This window comes from Podarcis cretensis, assembly GCF_951804945.1.
Source record: "Podarcis cretensis genome assembly, chromosome: Z".
Taxonomy (NCBI): domain Eukaryota; kingdom Metazoa; phylum Chordata; class Lepidosauria; order Squamata; family Lacertidae; genus Podarcis; species Podarcis cretensis.
This window is the reverse complement of record NC_137184.1, coordinates 8,174,349-8,193,370: the sequence shown is the minus strand read 5'-3', so window position 1 is coordinate 8,193,370 and position 19,022 is coordinate 8,174,349. Positions and strand designations below refer to the sequence as shown.

The 19,022-nt window shown below is 44.2% G+C and overlaps 1 protein-coding gene across 3 annotated transcripts in view; it reads right to left on the bottom strand.

The window, feature by feature from the left end:
• WHRN (whirlin) overlaps nt 1-19,022 on the bottom strand; it is a 123,340-nt gene that overhangs the window by 19,399 nt on the left and 84,919 nt on the right. For 2 of the 3 annotated variants that reach the window (XM_079962015.1, XM_079962016.1), the window contains exons 5-8: nt 17,057-17,093; nt 9,849-10,061; nt 5,649-5,855; nt 1,061-1,093 (exon numbers count right to left, since the gene is read on the bottom strand). In XM_079962015.1, coding sequence (XP_079818141.1) covers nt 1,061-1,093; nt 5,649-5,855; nt 9,849-10,061; nt 17,057-17,093 — 490 coding nt within the window. The remainder of the gene's footprint in view (nt 1-1,060; nt 1,094-5,648; nt 5,856-9,848; nt 10,062-17,056; nt 17,094-19,022) is intronic. The other variant, XM_079962017.1, reaches the window with a different exon arrangement.

The window sequence follows — 19,022 nt, the reverse complement described above, 5'->3', positions numbered from 1 at the left end:
TAGAAGTGACTGTATATGTTATCTTTGACAATATCTGCTGGGTGCACTCCTTTGGCTGGGGAATGCCCTTGACATAAGGGGATGGTGGCCCAAAAGTGTTTGGGAACCACTGATTGAAATGATTTTGGGAATGTTTAAATAATTATCTAGGGGATAAGGGTTCATCAAGAAAGATCCGGTTACGTTTAGAATGATACTACATAGGGAAATGCTCCCTGATACCAAGACGAGGGATTCTATGGAATGCAGATAGAGAGAATTGATAAGAATAATGATCTGTTGTGACCTTGACAGAAGTGTGCAATAGATGAACCTTCTTGTGTTTTGGCTCATCCTCCTCTTCTTTTCTCTTTTCTCTTTTTTCTCTCCCCCCTTCTTTTTTTTTCTTTTCATTTTTTTCTCCTCCTCCTCCTCCTCCTCCTCCTCCTTTCCTTTTTCTTCTTTCCTTTTTCTTTCCCATAATGGCTTATGTTCTATGCCATGTACTTTAATTTTTTTTGTAGTTTTTTAGCTTTTTCCATTATTATTAAGAATTTTTCTTTTGTAATTTTGGTTGTTTATATTTATTTGTATTTTTTTTAAAGGAAAAGAAAAGTATATAAAAAAAAGAAAAGAAAGAAAGAAATGATTTTGGTACAGGGTCAGGAGCTGACTGCAGCCTTCCAAACATCTCTATTTGGCCCTTAGGACTTTCCACATATCACAACTCTTCTCCCCAGGAAATACCCCTCAGTAGCCCAGCATCATACCCTCCTTAGAGTGTTCATGCTTGGCTGGAAGGTGTCCTCGAACTCCAATGATGTCTCCTGCTTGCCCAGGTGGACTGTGTGTAGAAACTAGACTATTGTGCAAAGGTAAAAAGTTTTATTTGTTGCTCCACTTCCTTTTGCCTCTTACTTTGCCCACCTCTGGCACGTGACCCCAGAAGGTAGCCCAGATGGGAATGTAGCCCTCAGGCTGGAAAAAGCAGGTACTTTGGCTAAGTCCCATCCAGCTCATTTCCCCTGTGACTTGTTAACAGGAACCAAACCCCAGCCAGCACCCATTAAGAGCTGCTTACCTCCATGAGGTCAATAAGCCACAAGAGTCGCTCCTGGTGGGGCCATTTTAAAAAAGATAAAATAATGGATAGGAGAAGAGAAATATGTTAGAAGGAGGGTAAAATAAGCAAACAATATATCCTTCAGGTTCAGTGTTCAAACACACCCATGGTACCAGCTCAGCTCTTGAAAAAAGAGGATTCAACAATGGTGTATATCGCCCAGTACTGTATCCATTTAAAAACTGCTTTAAGTGCTGCTTTTGCATTTCTGGGTTTTGTTGTTTTTAATTGTGATTTGACATTATTAATTGTTGTTATGAAACATTTGTCCACCAATGGAGAACAGAGTGATGCATGACAAAAGAAAAATAATGCATAAAGATATGGGGGGGGGGGGACAAACCCAAAATCAAAGCATTCAGAAAATTAACAACAATTATAAATACAAACCCTCACTTTACTGTTCAGGGCCTTAGACAAGGATCCTCTCCCAGTCCTACCTAGAGATCCTGAGGATTGAACCTGCAACCTTCTGCATGCAAAGCTGGTGTTCTATTGCTGAGCTACAGCCCTCATGTCAAACTGTTTAAACAGTTGTAGCCCCTAATGTGCACCACAGTGTGTGGAGGGGTTGTACTTGTTGGCCCTTGAGGGGTCCCTTAAAGGTAAAGGTAAAGGTAAAGGGACCCCTGACCATTAGGTCCAGTCGTGACCGACTCTGGGGTTGAGGCGCTCATCTCGCTTTATTGGCCGAGGGAGCAGGCATACAGCTTCCGGATCATGTGGCCAGCATGACTAAGCCACTTCTGGCAAACCAGAGCAGCGCACGGAAACACCGTTTACCTTCCCGCCGGAGTGGTACCTATTTATGTACTTGCACTTTGATGTGCTTTCGAACTGCTAGGTTGGCAGGAGCTGGGACCGAGAAATGGGAGCTCATCCCGTCATGGGGATTCGAACCACCGACCTTCTGATCGGCAAGCCCTAGGCTCTGCGGTTTAACCCACAGTGCCACCCGTTTAGGAATGAGGGGTCCCTTACAACTGTACAATTCTGTGATTTGATGCAGAAGGCCCTTCGGTGCATGTCATTGCTGCAAATCCTAGTTTTAAGATCCTTCTTTGCTGATCTTATTATTATTTATTATATTTCTATACTGCCCTTCATCCAAGGATCACAGCATAGTTTACTTTCTTAAGGACAGAGCTGGCTGCTACTGGAGGGTGTTCTCCTGAAGATACTTAGGCTTCGGGCAGTGGTGGTTGGTGCCCATTGGAACAGCAGGTGGCGCCAGAGCTAATGACAGAGACAACTAATTCCAGCTTTGACCCCATCCTGCTCCCTGCTTCTATGTAGGGCAACACGGAGGTTAAGGAGGAGGGTCTGACCGTCCCGTCCCCCCCAGCCTTACATGGATGAAAGTAATAATAATAATAATAAATTTTATTTATACCCTGCCCTCCCCGGCCAGAGCCGGGCTCAGGGCGACTAACACCAATAAAATCACAGTAAAAACATAAGGGGGGGGGGGGACACAATTTAAAATACAGGTTAAAATGCAATTTAAAATGCAGCCTCATTTTAAAAGTAGCCGATAAATCAACACCATAAGGGTCAGACTGAGTCCAAACCAAAGGCCAGGCGGAACAGCTCTGTCTTGCAGGCCCTGCAGAAAGATGTCAAGTCCCGCAGTGCCCTTGTCTCTTCTGACAGGGCGTTCCACCAAGTCGGGGCCAGTTCTGAAAAGGCCCTGGCCCTAGTTGAGACCAATCTAAGCACCTTGTGACCTGGGACCTCGAAAATGTTGTCATTTGTGGACCTTAAGGTCCTCCGCGGGGCATACCAGGAGAGGCGGTCCTGTAGGTACGTGGGTCTTAGGCCGCATAGGGCTTTAAAGGTCAAAACCAGCAACTTAAACCTGACCCTGTACTCCACCAGGAGCCGATGCAGCTGGAAAAGCACTGGGTGAATGTGATCCTGTGGCAAGGACCCCATAAGGAGCCTTGCCATGGCATTCTGCACCCGCTGGAGTTTCTGGATCAGCTTCAAGGGCAGCCCCGCATAGAGCGAGTTACAATAATCAAGCCTGGAGGTGACCGTCGCATGGATCACTGTGGCCAGATCAGGGCGAGAAAGGTAAGGGACCAACTGCTTAATATGCCGGAGATAGAAAAGTAAGAAGACAGACAGGCCGGGAATGGTTGAGGTTGGTTGGCCAGTGCCCCATTTTCCCTCATGAACCAGCCTCCACTGGCTATGAGCCATTTAGGGAATTATGAACACCTTGAACCAGGCCTGGCTGCTTACGGGCAGACAGCACAGTGCTTTAAAGAGCAGAGTGCCACTCTCCCATTTTGCTGCACCAATTAGCAACCCAGCATGGTGTTCCCTTCTGGGCAACTTTGCAGGGACCACATGCCAGTGCTGGGCAGTACCAAAGGCAAAAGTAGGAGGAGAACTGAATGCAAATTTTACCTTTTTTTTTTTACAGTGGGCTAGTTTCTACACCCACACATCCAGTCAAGCAGGAAGAATAATCAGAGGACAGGCAGGCAAAAACACTCAAGGAGGGTACAGAAGAAGGCCGGTGACCTCAGCTAGAGAAGCCTCAAGGGCCACAGGTGACCCCCTGGGCCTAAGATGCCGCACTCCTATTCTAAATAATCAGAGTGAGGGCAGAACAAAAAGCTGTAAGCTGCTTAGAAGCCATGTTGGCATATCAACTGTATAACAAAAACAAGAAGAAGAAATTAATTAATAATATTTCTAGAATTAGCCCTCAGAAAGCACAGCAGTGTGGTTTCCTATTCCATCTCCAGGCAACACTCCCAGCCTCCTCCAGCCTCCACCCCTGGGCAATGCCTGCCTTTGAACTACCAGAATCATCAGCTCCATTTATTAAAAGAGGTTTTCAATTTCCCAAGGCTGCTAATGTGTTTATGATGAAAAGGTGTTTTATGGCCAGCAAATTAATTTTGTGGCGGTGAGGCTGCATGCTTAGAGGTGATTATGCTAACTTAATTAGACGTCGTGTATGTGACGAGGTCTCTGAGATGTTATATAGCAATGACTCTGAGGGCGGGGAAGGTTGGCAGGAGGGGAGAGGTGAAGAGGTCAGCTGAGCATGCATAAGGCTATGTTTCCCCACATAGCCCCACAGAAAGCGGCAAAGTCTATGATTGGGTGTAGTTTTAACAGGCAGAAGTCAGGGAGAAAAGACCCTAAGGACCTAAGGATGCAAGAAGAGCCTTGCCAAAGGCCCATCGAGTCCAGCATCTCCTTTTCACAGAGGCCATCTAGATTTCCCAAAGGAAAGCCTGCAGGCAGGTCCTGAACCCAAGAACATTCTCCACACTTGAGATTCCCCACAAGTGGTATTCAGAGGCAGAGTGCCTCTGACGGTGGAGGTAGAACACACTCTTAATGACAAGTAGCCTAGATAGTCTTCTCCTCCATGAATTTGTCTAACCCCCCTTTAAAGTTATCCAAATTGGTGGCTGCCACTGCATCTCATTTGGCTATGTGATGATGTCATAAAGTCAAATCAGATGGAGACGATACCTAGCTGTGCCTTTAAATGTAAGGTTGTTTCATCCTGTATGGGAGGGGGGCTTGCAATTTGGATGGTGCCCCATATATCTGATTTTTATTAGTTGGAGCTTGCATCTCCCCCCTGGAAATTGCATGCACAGGGCCTACAATCTGGAACTGGAGCAAAGGATTAAAACTTCCAGTGCTCCCCCTCTTACTAAGATACCAGTCTAGATTTGGCATCTTGTGCTGGCAATTTGTGTTTTAATAAGCAGCAGCCTGAAGACGTAAGAAGCCATCTTATACAGAGAGGTCTGTAGTTTCCGGTTCCAAAGGCAAAGGCACTTTGAAAGGAGATCAATGTTTCTCAGGTTCAGGACAATGAACAGCGCTCCTCTAACTGATGTCAACCATCCAAGTTTCCTCAGCAAAGTCCTGGAGCAACTGGCTAAGTTTTATAGTAGGGCTTTGTTAGTCATTGACTGGAGACCCTACTGCCTGAGTTCGCCTATGGGTCCACCTAGCTCAGCCCTATTTACACTGACTGGCAGAGAAGCTCTTCAGGGTTTCAGACTGGGAGCATTCCCAACCCTATCTGGATGTGCCAGGAAATGTACCTGGGACTTTCTACTTGCAAAACAGATGCTTTACCACTGAGTTACAGGCCATCTTCAAAGACACATTTACATATATGTAATGTTTAGTTCTCCTGCCAACCTAGCACTCCTGCCAGCCTAGCAGTTCAAAAGCATGTCAAAGTGAAAGTAGATAAACAGGTACCACTCCAGTGGGAAGGTAAACGGCGTTTCCGTGCGCTGCTATGGTTTGCCAGAAGTGGCTTAGTCATGCTGGCCACATGACCCGGAAGCTGTATGCCGGCTCCCTCGGCCAATAAAGCGAGATGAGCGCCGCAACCCCAGAGTCGGCCACAACTGGACCTAATGGTCAGGGGTCCCTTTACCTTTAATGTTTAGTTTGAGTTTCAGCTATATCTTGTTAACTAAAGGGGATAGGACATGAAAACATCCAACCATGGCACATATCAGACCGCTGAAGGAGAGGAGAGGGCACTTACCCGAGCTGAACTGACTGTGGTAGAAGTGAAATGACTCCCAGTGGAAGAGACTGTGTCACTGCAGGACATCAAGGAGTAGGAGTCTGTTCCTGTCCCCGAGGGCTGCCGGGCCTTCATGAATTCGATCTCCCTCTTCAGGACCAGATTGTCAAAGCGGTCAAGATCCTGAGGAGATATGACTCCCCTGACCTCTGACAAGAGTGAGAACTGCAAAGAAAGAAGAGAGAATTGCCACGTGGTTGGCTATAATATGGGTGGGCAACCTCAGGCCCAGGAGCCAAAAGTGGCTCTTCAGTTCTCTCTATCAGGCCCTCAGTACTCTCAGCAGGCCGCACCTCTTACTGCTCAAATGCAGTATGGTATTGAGATATGGGGGATCAATCATAATAACCTGATAGACCTGGAAGTGTGGCAGAATAAGTTCCTAAGGTATCTGCTGGAGCTTCCTAAGGTACCTCCAGATACCCCAGATACCTTCCTTAGCACAAAGACAGGTGTCGTGTTTGTAAAAGCTAGGGCAGAGATGGCTGCTTTTTTGTACTATAAAAGGGTCCTGGATATGCCAGAGGACTACTTGCCTAGACTCTGCCTGGAGGAACAATGGAAGAAGGGTGTTTGGGCCAAGTTAGTACAAGACGTGTACAACAGATATTTTTGTAATCCCTGGGGTTAAATGATTGCTCAGGGACTGGATTCATAAACAGAATAACAAGCAAGATTTATCTCTACCCCATCTCAAAATTCTCCCATTGGTACTATTTGCTGAAATCTAACCACACCAGAGATCAATACTTGCAGTCACTTACTTTTGCCTTCCTGAGAACTGCATTTACAGCTCTCCGTTTTCAAACAATGCCTTAGATGGAAGATATAAAAATGTTTAAGACTTTGTACTAAAATGCATTTAAGACTTTGTAATTGTGGGGTAGGTGAAGTAGAAGCTCTCCCTCATTATATACTCCATTGTTAGCTCTATCAAAATCCCAGAAATAGATTTTTGGAACAGATGCTGGCACCACTACAGGGACAGAACCCTGAAGTGAAAATATGTTGGTTATTATCTGACTGTGATCTGTTTGTCACATACAAAACAGTCCTATTTGCTAAAGCTGCTAAAAGTATTCATGCTAGCTATATAAAAGACAATGCTGTAGACTGTGCAGGCAATTCATTAACTTGACTGACTGTAAATCCATATCTCTGGATTTCTTTTAACAGGTTTTAATTGACTTGCTGGATCTGTAATTGAATTTATAATGGCCTTTAGTGAAGCACAATAAATAATTGATTGATTTGCTATAACATGGGTGGGCAACCTCAGGCCCAGGTGCCAAAATTGGCTCTTCAGTCCTCTCTATCTGGCCCTCAGTACTCTCACCATGCCATACCTCTCACTGACTCTGCCTCACATCCTTCTCAAGTGCTATGCCTGTTTGGAATGTGTCCCTGAATTCTGTTAATTCCTCTCGCTTGCCAGGGTTGAGAGAGGAGTGCATGTGTATAGATCCTTCTGACTTTTCTGTGGTTGAAAGGTAGCCCACTGGTCAAAAATATGAATCACAACCATTGCTCCATTGACTTAGTCCTTTGGCCACGTCCATCAATGGAACATGGAACCTGAAAGGTTTCCCATCAGTGAATGCAGTCCTCAGGCTGGAAAATGTTCCCCATACCTGGGCAAGATAACTTCTTCAATTAGATAATACAAGTATGTAAAGGTCAGATAACCACTTGACTGGCTGTTCACTCCAAGCAACTTGTTGACCCAAGGTTGGGAGGGATGGGTGCATCTGTTTGATTGTTATTTTTCCAATCTTAATTTCAGTGTTCTACATTTCCATATGTGTGTGTGTGTGTGTGTGTGTGTGTGTGTATACCTCATGAAAATTCATGAACATTTTAGGGCTAATTTTTTCCTAATATACACATTTTTGCGAGCAATTTCCCCTAAAATACTGCACTTTTGTATGTTATTTTCTGCTACATCTGAATTTTGATGTATTTTTGTAAACATTACTTGGCTGGAAAATATTATTTTTTTAAAAAACAAACAGAAGGGTTATGAAGGCTTCCAGATGAAGCTGAAACTTTTTCTGAGCAACAGCACTTTCTACCCTGTGTTGGGTACTTTCTACCTATTACCTTATCTATAAGCCCTCTAAAGGTCTTCACTTGTTTTGTGTAATAGGTAGAAAGTACCCAACACAGGGTAGAAAGTGCTGTTGCTCAGAAAAAGTTTCAGCTTCATCTGGAAGCCTTCATAACCCTTCTGTTTGTTTTTTAAAAAAATAATATTTATTACTTTTCCAACAATTTAAACACTACAAAAAAGAAGAATACAATACAATACAAAAACACTACATAACACTAACACATTAAACTAACAAAACAAAACAAAAACAGTTTAAAACACATCAAATAATTTAAGTATCTTATCTTTCATTCACTTATTTCCGCGACCTCCTCACACCTCCCTTTTTGTATTCCACTTCTGTTAATTGTTTCAGCAATTCCTTTCCATCTTCCTCTGTTTTCTATCCTATAATTATCTTAGCACATTCTAACCTTATTTTTCCTTTAATACTCTATTAATCTGCTTATACTTAATTCCTTATAGCATTTCTACTAAAGCCATATAACTTCATTCCAACATTTTTCTAACATTCATTAATTTTACAGTATTTCCATAAATAATCTTTAAACTTTTTGCAGTCTTCTTCCACCGACTCTTCTCCCTGGTCTCGGATTCTGCCAGTCATTTCCGCCAGTTCCATATAGTCCATCAACTTCATCTGCCATTCTTCCCGGGTGGGTAAATCTTGTGTCTTCCAATACTTCGCGATGAGTACTCTTGCTGCTGTTGTTGCATACATGAAAAATGTTCTATCCTTCTTTGGCACCAATTGGCCGACCATGCCCAGGAGAAAGGCCTCTGGTTTCTTCAGGAAGGTATATTTGAATACCTTTTTCATTTCGTTATAAATCATCTCCCAGAATATCATAATCCTTGGGCATGTCCACCAAAGGTGAAAGAATGTACCTTCAATCTCATTACATTTCCAGCCTTCATAACCCTTCTGGTTCAGGGAGAACCAATGGGTAGCCAGGATTGGTAGGGTCACTCATGTAGCTACTGCCTAGGGCAGTGATGGCCAAACTTGGCCCTCCAGCTGTTTTGGGACTACAACTCCCATCATCTCTAGCTAACAGGACCAGTGGTCAGGGATGATGGGAATTGTAGTCCCTAAACAGCTGGAGGGCCAAGTTTGGCCATAGCTGGTCTAGGACCTAGGCTATGGGTAGGCAAACTAAGGCCTGGGGGCTGGATCTGGCCCAATCGCCTTCTCAAACCAGCTGGCGGATGGTCCAGGAATCAGTGTGTTTTTACATGAGTAGAATGTGTCCTTTTATTTAAAATGCATCTCTGGGTTACTTGTGGGGCATAGGAATTTGTTCAACCCCCCCCTTCAAAATATAGTCCAGCCCCCCACAAGGTCTGAGGGACAGTGGACCGGTCCCCTGCTGAAAAAGTTTGCTGACCCCTGACCTAGGCAATGCTCTGGACTGCAATTCCACTAACTCACCACATGGGGCAGCAGCAAACTATCATTGGCCGTCTCCATTTCTGCCTGTCTGGCAGCAACAGATTACACAGGAGCACCTTATCAGATATAAAGAAATTGGCAATGCTATTTCCATTGAATAATTTATTCAGAGCTGTGCCCTAGGACCATCTACACAGTTGGTTTTCTGCATGCATAGCAGGAACCTCCTCACTCCTTTCTCATGCTCTGTCTTGATTGTGTGGGCATAGGAGGGTTGATCCCATGTTAGACTGAACACATGGGGGGAGGGTAGTTGTAAGCCCATAGCCCACCACTACGTTCATTTCACACAATGAACCTATGTCTATGCCAACTGTCTGAGAATAAACTGTATAAGCACAATCAGGGACCCTGACTATTCACAAGGATTCCTGATTTCATGGATGGAATCTGTGAGCGGATATGAGCTGAAGATGCAAGCAGATGCAAGTTTTGTTGGAACCCATGTATGCAAGCAAACCCTGTTTCCCCTTGCTCAATGCAGTGTGTAAACACGCATAGCAGAAAGTCAAGAAAAAGCTGGAAACCCCTACCAGAACCCTGATTAGCTCATTATTCCACCCCCACCCTTGCGACTGGACCTCTCCCATCTAACCTTGGCGTGAGTGTTGAGCAGTTCAAACAGAGCCATGACAAGGGCATCGACTGGAATGTTGTTCTCCTTGTACTCATCCAGGTAATAGCCCATGGTGGATCGCTCAGGTTCATTCAGGAGATGACGTGCTTGCTCCTCTAGCATCACACGGCTTTGGTTCACCAAGCTGCTCAGGGTTACCTGGGATCCTGCCAGACCTCTGTAAAAAGATGGCTGGGAGTGGGAGGAGGAGAAAGAGCATTAAGGGAAATGAACTTTTCAGGGCCACCATCACCTGACTGCAGAAATCTTAGTCCATTGGTTATTTGACCAATGCCACTTATGAATTTGTACATGAAGAAAATAACATAATTGAAGAATAACATCACCCTTTCTTTGGGTTGATGCCAACTTAGTATTACTCAGAGAAGATTCATTGAAATTAAGGAGCCTATGCAATCCATGCCCATTATTTCCAATGGATCTATCTGAGTAGGATTAACATAAGCATAAGGTTTCAGGTGAGCCATGTGTGTGCTCCAGATTGAAGATAAATTCCATTCTTTGCATAAGAGAAAGAAGACTGTTGTTTCTAATACAGCATTGTCTTTTTGGGGGGTGGAGTTTGCTGGGAAACATAGGGTTGAAGGTAGCTTTCCTCCACCCAGTTTCTTGCTTTCATGTCCCTCACCCTCTGCCTCATTTGAAGCGTCCATACATCATAATATGGTATTACTCAAAAGGCATTGCTGGAGGAGCGGGGGACAATGAGAACCCTCATCCATTAAAATGGGACCAGTTTCCCAAGTAAGGCCTTATTCATGCATTTTTTGTATGCATGTGTACTGGACTAATGGGAACACATGAGCTAATCCTGCCCCAGAAATGCTGACTTGTGTGCTGGGCCCTGAAGTAGTCTGTGCATTCTCTCCTGCCCTTTAATGCATTTGATACCCAGGATGATTTAATATCAGCAGATGCACTCTGCCACCAAGCTACTACTCCGCCCCTCCCATACAAGTCTCTTTGCCATCTCATACCATGTCCAAACTCCAAAAATAGATGGTTCATTATCCTGCCTTGCATTCAAGTGTCTGGGAGAGTCTCTTCACTTTAAAATTAGAACCTTTGCATAATTTTATTTTTGCATTATGCCTTGATTTTTAGGCTGTTCTTTAAATATAAAAATGGGCAAAGAACCTTCATCAGCTGCAGACAGAGGAATAGAATCAGTGGGAAATGTAGGAGAGTGGCTAGCAGACATTGAGCTAGGAGCTGTAATTGTAAAGCGTTCCTCCATTAAAATCAAGCCAGTTGCTCTCAAAAGGTTTCAGAGTAGGTGGCCTGCTGGTGGGGAATCTTTTGGCCCTTGGAATAATCAGCAATTGTTAACACTTGAGTCTGATTGAGGAGAAGGTCCCTTTCTTGTTCCTAGCCAGGATTCCATAAGACCCCTGATGATGGCAGCCCGATTCATTTTAAGTAGGAATAGGGAATGCATTTCCATTTAGGGGGCCACATTCCCTTCTGGGCAAGCTTTTGGGGGCCATGTGTGGTGTCTAGAGAATGAGAATTCTGACAAAAACCAAAATGGAAGCAGCGGGAACTGCTGCAGTTTGCATGTTTCTCTGTGGTTAGGAACAGAAATTGTTCAAGTGAATGCAATCAGTATTCATTCACCTCAGTATTAAGCCTGCAAATATGTAATGAATGATGTTTTCAACATTGTTTCAATGTTTGAAATTGATATATATGTAACATAAATAGCTACATAATTCTGTAACTTACATAGCTTCAGTTAAATAGTGGATATTGAGATGATTAACATACTGTTTCTAGGGGAAACCATAGAGCAGCAGAATGGAAACAGCGTTGATTGTGGTGAATACAGGTCAGAATGGAAATCGCAGGCTTCTTACATCCCTCGGAGTGGAGAGTGTTTTTCCTCTGGAGGTGGGGCTAATCCTCATCAAGCCAGCCTTCTAGTGGCCATGTGCCAGTGGTGGGCAGAGCCCAGGCAAAAGTGGGCAGAGCAAAGGATGCAAATTTTCCCTTCGTACAATAGACTAGTTTTCCCACATACCCTCATGTCCCTATCTGTCCTCCTACCAGGCAAGCTAAAGGCAGGATTTGAGTTCAATTAAGCCATGGGTAGGCAAACTAAGGCCCCGGGGCCAGATGAAGCCCCATCACCTTCTCAATCCGGCCCGTGGACGGTCCAGGAATCAGCATGTTTTTACATGAGTAGAATGTGCCCTTTTATTTAAAATGCATCTCTGGGTTCTTTGTGGGGCCTGCCTGGTGTTTTTACATGAGTAGAATGTGCCCTTTTATTTAAAATGCATCTCTGGGTTCTTTGTCGGGCATAGGAATTCGTTCATATTTTTCCTCCAAAGAAAATATGGTCTGGCCGCCACAAGGTCTGAGGGACAGTGGACCGGCCCCCTGCTGAAAAAGTTTGCTGACCCCTGAATTAAACATTCCAGTCACATAAAAGAGAAGCGTGCTCTCCACTGCTGCCCAAAAAAGGCAAAACTAGATCTCATAGCCTTAGGCTGCAAGAGAGAAGACTGCGGCTGACTATGAAGAGAAACTTCTTGGTGGAGTGAGCAGTTTGGCTAGAGACCCAATTTCCTTAGAGGGGTGGTTGTCCCTTGCTGGAGGCTGGAGAGTCATCTGTTCAGGATGCACTGGGAGGAGGGATATATTTGGATGCCTACAAGCACCCCTGAAATTCTATTAATCCTGCCATTGTTCCAACCCAGAGAAGGTGGCAATCCCTGGTAGAGCACCTCAAAACCTGGAGGCTCCATTTGGTATAATATATTTTATAGAAGATTTCCCTGTGTTCTAATCCTTTCTCAAAGCCATCTTCCCCTGTTGCTCCCTAGCAATTATTCCTTGGTACTCTCTGAAATAATGAGGGGAAGGGTTGTAGTTCAGCAGCAGGGTGCTTGCCCTGCATGCACAAGGCAGCAGTTTCAATCCCAGGCATCACCAGTTAAGGCTGGGAAGGTCAACTGTCTAGAATCCTGGAAGCCCCTGCCAGTCAGTGTAGGCAAGAAGGATCAATGGTCTGATACAGTAGAAGACAGCTTCTTTTGTTCCTAAGAGGAATATTTATGAAAGGAGACACAGACTTTGCATCTATTTCACTACTGAATAATTTCCCTTGGGAAAGATACTCAGAACATGTGAGGAATAATTCATGAAAGTATAATTGCACCTAATGGATTTGCTTCTGGCACTCTCCCCTTCCAACCCACTCCCATTGGTGTGGTTCCTTCTCTTTTGTTGCTTGAGTACAAAGTCGCAACTGCTGCTGAGGTTGAAAAGATGGGATAGGCACCGTTGTGAGTTTGGTGTGTGTGTGTGTGTGTGTGTTAGGCTGTATGCCAGAGTCCCTTCAGTTTCCTGGATTCAAATTGCTGGAGAGCCAAATGAGTTTCTTGGTCCTCTAAGAATGGACCCTTAAGGTAACAAAGGAAGTGGCTCTGTGCTAGACTGCAAATGGGTGGAGCTCCCTCCTTCAGCTCACTGGTAGTTAGAAAGACAAAGGTCAGAGCTGAGGTGCATAAGCTGGAAATTAGAAAAAAGTTGCAGGATGGGAAGCCAGGGAGTCAGAACCACGCCTGATTTCTGCTGGAATCCAAATATGTGGTTATGGGAGTAGCAAGACCTTCTTTGGGTGTTAATACTGTAAGCCCCTCCATCACAAACTCAGATTGTATATATGTGTAAATAAACCATATATTATAAAGATGCCACTGTCTGCTGTCCCTCATTCTGAGGAAACCAAACCCTGAGTAAGAGCTTGGAACCGTGGAATCTCACAGCGCTCAGAGATTGGGGTAGCACACAACAGTGCTGTTGCTTCAAGGGAGGTCAGACTCTAGTGACCAAAATTAGAAAGATCAATGGAGGATCACAGAACAGTCCAATGTACTAATAGCGAACTCCTCATCAGTTATTGGATCCATGCACGAAAGAGGCATCAGTTGGTTTAGGGAGGACCCTAAAGGGCAAGGCCCCCCCCCCATAAAAAGCTTAGTGTGGCCCAAACATGATATGTGGACATGAAATATTGCCTGACTGTTGTGAAGAAGTGGAAAATTGAGAGAATTTTCCTAATCCTCCTTTTTAAGTCATTGAAGTTTGTAGCCATCCTGTGGGAGAGAGTTCCAAAGTTTAATTATCTGCTGCATGAAGAAGTGCTTTCTTTTAACTGTCCTGATTATTTATTATATACCACTAGAGCTATTTCAGCTTTCTCCCTGAACATCTGAATTACTTCTCAAAAAGGCACAACATGTTGCAATCAATCTCTTGGAAAGTCATGTCCAGATCACCTTTAGAAGGGTTAGCCCTGAAATGGATGAACTGGGGAATTTCAATTTCTGCACGTCATTTTTCCAACTTTATATCCAGTTCCCTACATTGCTTCAGAAAGTTGTAATTATATGTACAGTGGTACCTCTGGTTGCGAACGGGATCCGTTCGCAACCTGAAAGGAACACAACCCACGTCTGCGTGTGCACAGATCGCGATTCACCGCTTCTGCGCATGTGCATGATGTCATTTTGCCCGTCTATGCATGCACGAGTGATGAAACCCGGAAGTAACCCTTTCCAGTACTTCCAGGTCGCTGCAGGACGCAACCTGAAAACGCTCAACCTGAAGCAAACGTAACATGAGGTATGATTGTATTAAAAAATCCTCGTGAAAAATTCTTTAGCATTTTAAAAATTCTTTAACAAATTTCTCATCATGAACACATTGTTCCATGCCAGTTTGACTAAACACATTTTGCAAGTAATTTCCTCTAATATATCTGTATGTTATTTTCCAAAATACCATGCATTTTAAGGCATATTTCTCCATAACACGTGGCTTTTTGTATACATCGGTTGAAGAACCGCATCACAAAACCTGGAGAAGTACAAATTACAAAGGACACTTGTATTATCTCTTCACATATTGATCTGGGAAGTGTAAATTAGGTAGTTTCTCATTCAGCTGCAAGAAAAATCTAATTCCGTTCCCATCCCTATAACTCAGAAGTAAGACCTATTGAGTTGAATGGGCCTTACTCCCACATGAGCAAGTTTAACATTACAGCCAAATTCTTCAGAGCGATTCCAAACATGACAAATGTTTTCGTGAACAGACATTTTCTCCTAACACATCACGGCATGCTAACTGTTTGCAATAACTTCCGCCCTGGAGGCAGCAACAGAGTTGGCTCTGGCAAGCTGCAACGGCAGTCAACACACTGAAGAGAGACCCTTGTAAATCTTTTTATCAGCAAAAGCCACCTGCAGAACTTAGCAGCTCATTTCCATTTTTAAGAAATGAGGAATGCCCTGCTGCAACTGACACCACTGGCGCAATTGGAATCTCACACAATTGTTTGGGGCACGATGCAGCTCCAGGGAATTGGACCGGCTCCTGATGACGCAGGTTCGAAAGCTCTGCAGGAGGACAGTGATAAGCACTGATTTACTTTTTGCTGCCTACAGCAATGAGAGAAGAAAACCCAAGGACCAGGCTTCTTTTGTGATAAGTGCACAGACACACATCTCAGTTCCCAGAAGGCCAGTTTACACAGTCAGTAGAACCATGTGGTAAATCACTTCCTGGAATGCTCTATTTTAAGTTACAGATGGAGACTGCATATTGGAATTCTTCCCCGTGGAGATGCCACCCTCTCTGTAAATAGAAAGCAGAGCCTTTGGAAGAAGAGACAACAGTGGAGGTTGAATCATTAGAGGGAGCAGTGCACTGCCCTACAAATCAGCCTGCCCCAAGCTGGACTCCAGATGATAGCTTTCTTACCTACAATCATTCTAAGGGGGGGGGCATTGGGTGTCCTCCCCCTGCATATGAAAGTCACAACCTAAAGCAGGGATGGGGAACCTCAGGCCCAGGGGCCATATGTGGCTCTCCAGGTGTCTCTGTCTGCCCCTGGAGACTCTCCACACATTCCCTTCAGGTAATCTGTGGGGCTGCTGTCAACGTGTTCACTCTGGATGGGAGACCACCAGGTCCCTTCTGTTCTTTCTGTATATGGGTCTGGACTTGGACCAGGACAGTCCTTCAAACAATCAGATAGAGGACTGTCCTCTGCAAAGGTGGTGACAGGGCATCCTGCATGGAAGTCTGGGTTAGGAGCTGTGATCTGGCACCACCAGGCAGAAGCTGTTGACTCAGTTGTCATGTTTGTGTGTGTTTAAAGCAGCCATGTGTGTGCAATTCATAGTGTTCATGTGAAAAGTCCCCATGGTTTATACAAAATGGAGGCACGGATGCACTTGATTGCTGCCTCTCATGCTTCAGAGTAACTAATAACTAATTCTCAATTCTCTGCAAGGTCCTGTAAAAAACCCCAGCCATGACTTCAATTAGATTGAAGTCCCGAGTCTATAAAATGTGGGCAATAAACCAATACTGCAGATGGGATTCCACCCTGTCCAATGCTCCTGGTCATTCTCTCCCTCCCTCTGCATCACATGCTTTTGCCTGTTTCTTATTTCCAACTCTCTTTCCTGGCTCCCATCTCAAAAGAAAAAGGGAAGATTAAATCTGTGAGAATGATGCCACACATCTCCTTTTGCAAATAGGAACTTAAAAAGGGTTTTTTTTTATGCAGGACCTTAACAGAGGTTGAAAAGGTTAAGTTCCTGCTTCATGTCTGTTGTGACCCTGATGGTTATTAGCTTCCCCCTACCAGCTGATTTGATTTTATCTCTTTCACAGGGGTTAGGAATTAGGCTGGCCAGTTTCACCCATGGGCACACACACCTTTCACTCACTTGACACCATGCAACATCAGATGTGTGACAGGTGAAGCCTGTCCAGGCCAACCATGGCTACCAAGGAATAATTACTGCTCCTCATCATTCCTTGGCAGTGAGGCTTGTATTCAGTGTTATTTACATTCAGCAAGCCCTGCTTTCAACAGGAATTTTTGGAGCCTCAACTTAAATTGAAGCCTGGTCTGCAAAGGAAGAATCATCAAATGACACCATGGGGTTGACAGGTTGGTGGCCCTGCTCACCTGTCAAAAGTGACCCATGGACAATGGACAAGTCCAGTTACCCATCCCTACACTAGTGGGAACAGATTTTGCTTTGGGCAGCTTTCATGAGTTGCTTCAAACTTCTGCAAAGTCCAAACAACATTTCAAAAGCAATCCTTTGACCTGCTTTCTGAGCCTGGATGTCTCTTACCTTTGCTATCCCCTCTGCTGTGTGATCTCCAGAGACCCTAGAGTAAAAACAGTCATCATTAGCACCAACTAATGGGAGTACCAACTGGGAGTACAAAATCTAGGTAAAAAGAGATCTTAGCTACTAAGCCTCAAAAAAAGAAATTGAAAGTGAAAAGAATGGTGTGTCTTTCTTTGGTTATTATTTTCCTTTTACCTGTGGCGAAATTTGTGCCACAAATTAGGGTGGCAGTTAGTTTTCACTCATTCTACTAGTAGTAGGTCCATTGAAATTAATGACTGTAAGTCAGACAGGCCCATTATTTTTGATAGATCAAGACCTTCTGAGTGTCCCTATTTTGCAGGAAAAGTCCTGGATGTACAGAAGCCATCCTGGTTTCAGATTTGATCCTGGAATGTCCCACTTTTTTTTTTAGGCTATCTCTATTTCCATCAGATAAGTGTTAAAGGACATGGAGTTATGTGACCCCCAAGTCAAGGAGATATGTAACTATACAACCTTTAGAAACCGCCTAAAGGCAGTCCTGTATAGGGGAGTTTTTTTTAATGTTTAATGTTTTATTATGTTTTTATATATGTTGGAAGTCTCCCAGAGTGGCTGGGGCAATGCAGATGGACAGGGTATTAATAATGATGATGATGATGATGGAATAGGACATCCTTATTTTTTTATTTTCATTGGAGAAATGATGGAGGCCATGTAGGCCTATTTTGAGTACGGACACATCGGCACCCTAACTTTAAAACAGTGTGATACAAATTTAAACAGTCATGACTTTCCCTAAAGAATTCTGGGACCTGTATTTTAAGGGTGCTAAGAGCTGTTAGAAGACTTTCTGTTCCCCTCTCAAAGCTTTAATTCACAGAATTCTCTGGAAAGAGGGATAGACTGTTAAACCTTAACAGTTCCCAGGATATTTGGGGGAAGCCATGACATTTTAAAGTAGTATGTTGGCATCTATCTGTCTTGAGACACAATGAAGTGTGCCTGTGGAAGTGGAGTCAAACAGCTGGAGAACCACCACACCTGCTGTGGCTGCAGAGACCAGAAACTCATAACTGCTGCCTCCTGTGTTGTTTTTGCTGTGTTAGCAGCACTGAAGTGACCTCGCAGAAGCACATGTCTGGGCAGTGTGTATGGAGGTCCTGGGCCGCCCAGAGGACAAGACCACCCTCTCAGTCTCACTGATAATGGTCCAAAAGAAAGCAGAGCAATACATTTGGCACCATCTGGGCTGCAGGAGTTGCCAGAAGGAGGCGTAAAAGGTGCCATCCAACCATCAGTGTTGCTTTAAATATATAGTGCAGATGAGACCTAAGACTAGCATTAGATACAATGCTATGGGACAACACCATTCATTTATCCAACACCATTTCCCTCTCTTGCTGTGTGATCCCAGCCAATTAGGGATCATACGATGAATGAGATGCTGTTCTGATGCTATGTAGCTAACAGCATTTGATGACATTACTGAGGCAAACAAAGCAGCGTTGCCAACATGGGAAGTGGATGTATCCCCACATTGCTGAAGCAGCGAGTTAATAGTATATTTCTTCATGCACTACAAGGAGTAATGAAACCTCCCTCAGAATGTGGCAAGTCAGGGAATGTATCTCAATTACTTCAACACACATACACACACAAATAGGGCAAAAACATTTGTCCCTGTTCAGATGGCTCTGGAAAGCTTTTCTGAAAAGCTGTGTGTGATTTCCCCCACTTCTTTGATCCAGCTGAAATGAAATTCTGCACAAATTTGGCAATGTTCCCAGAATCTGGGTTTTAAACATTTGTAGTACAGTGGTACCTCCGTTTAAGAACAACCCTGTTTACGAACTATTTGGTTTATGAACTGCACAAAACTGGAAGTAGTGTCCCGGTTTGCGAACTTTACCTCAGTCTAAGAATGGAGGCCAAATGGTGGAAGGGCACCAGCAGCTGGAGGCCTCATTAGGGAAAGTGTGCC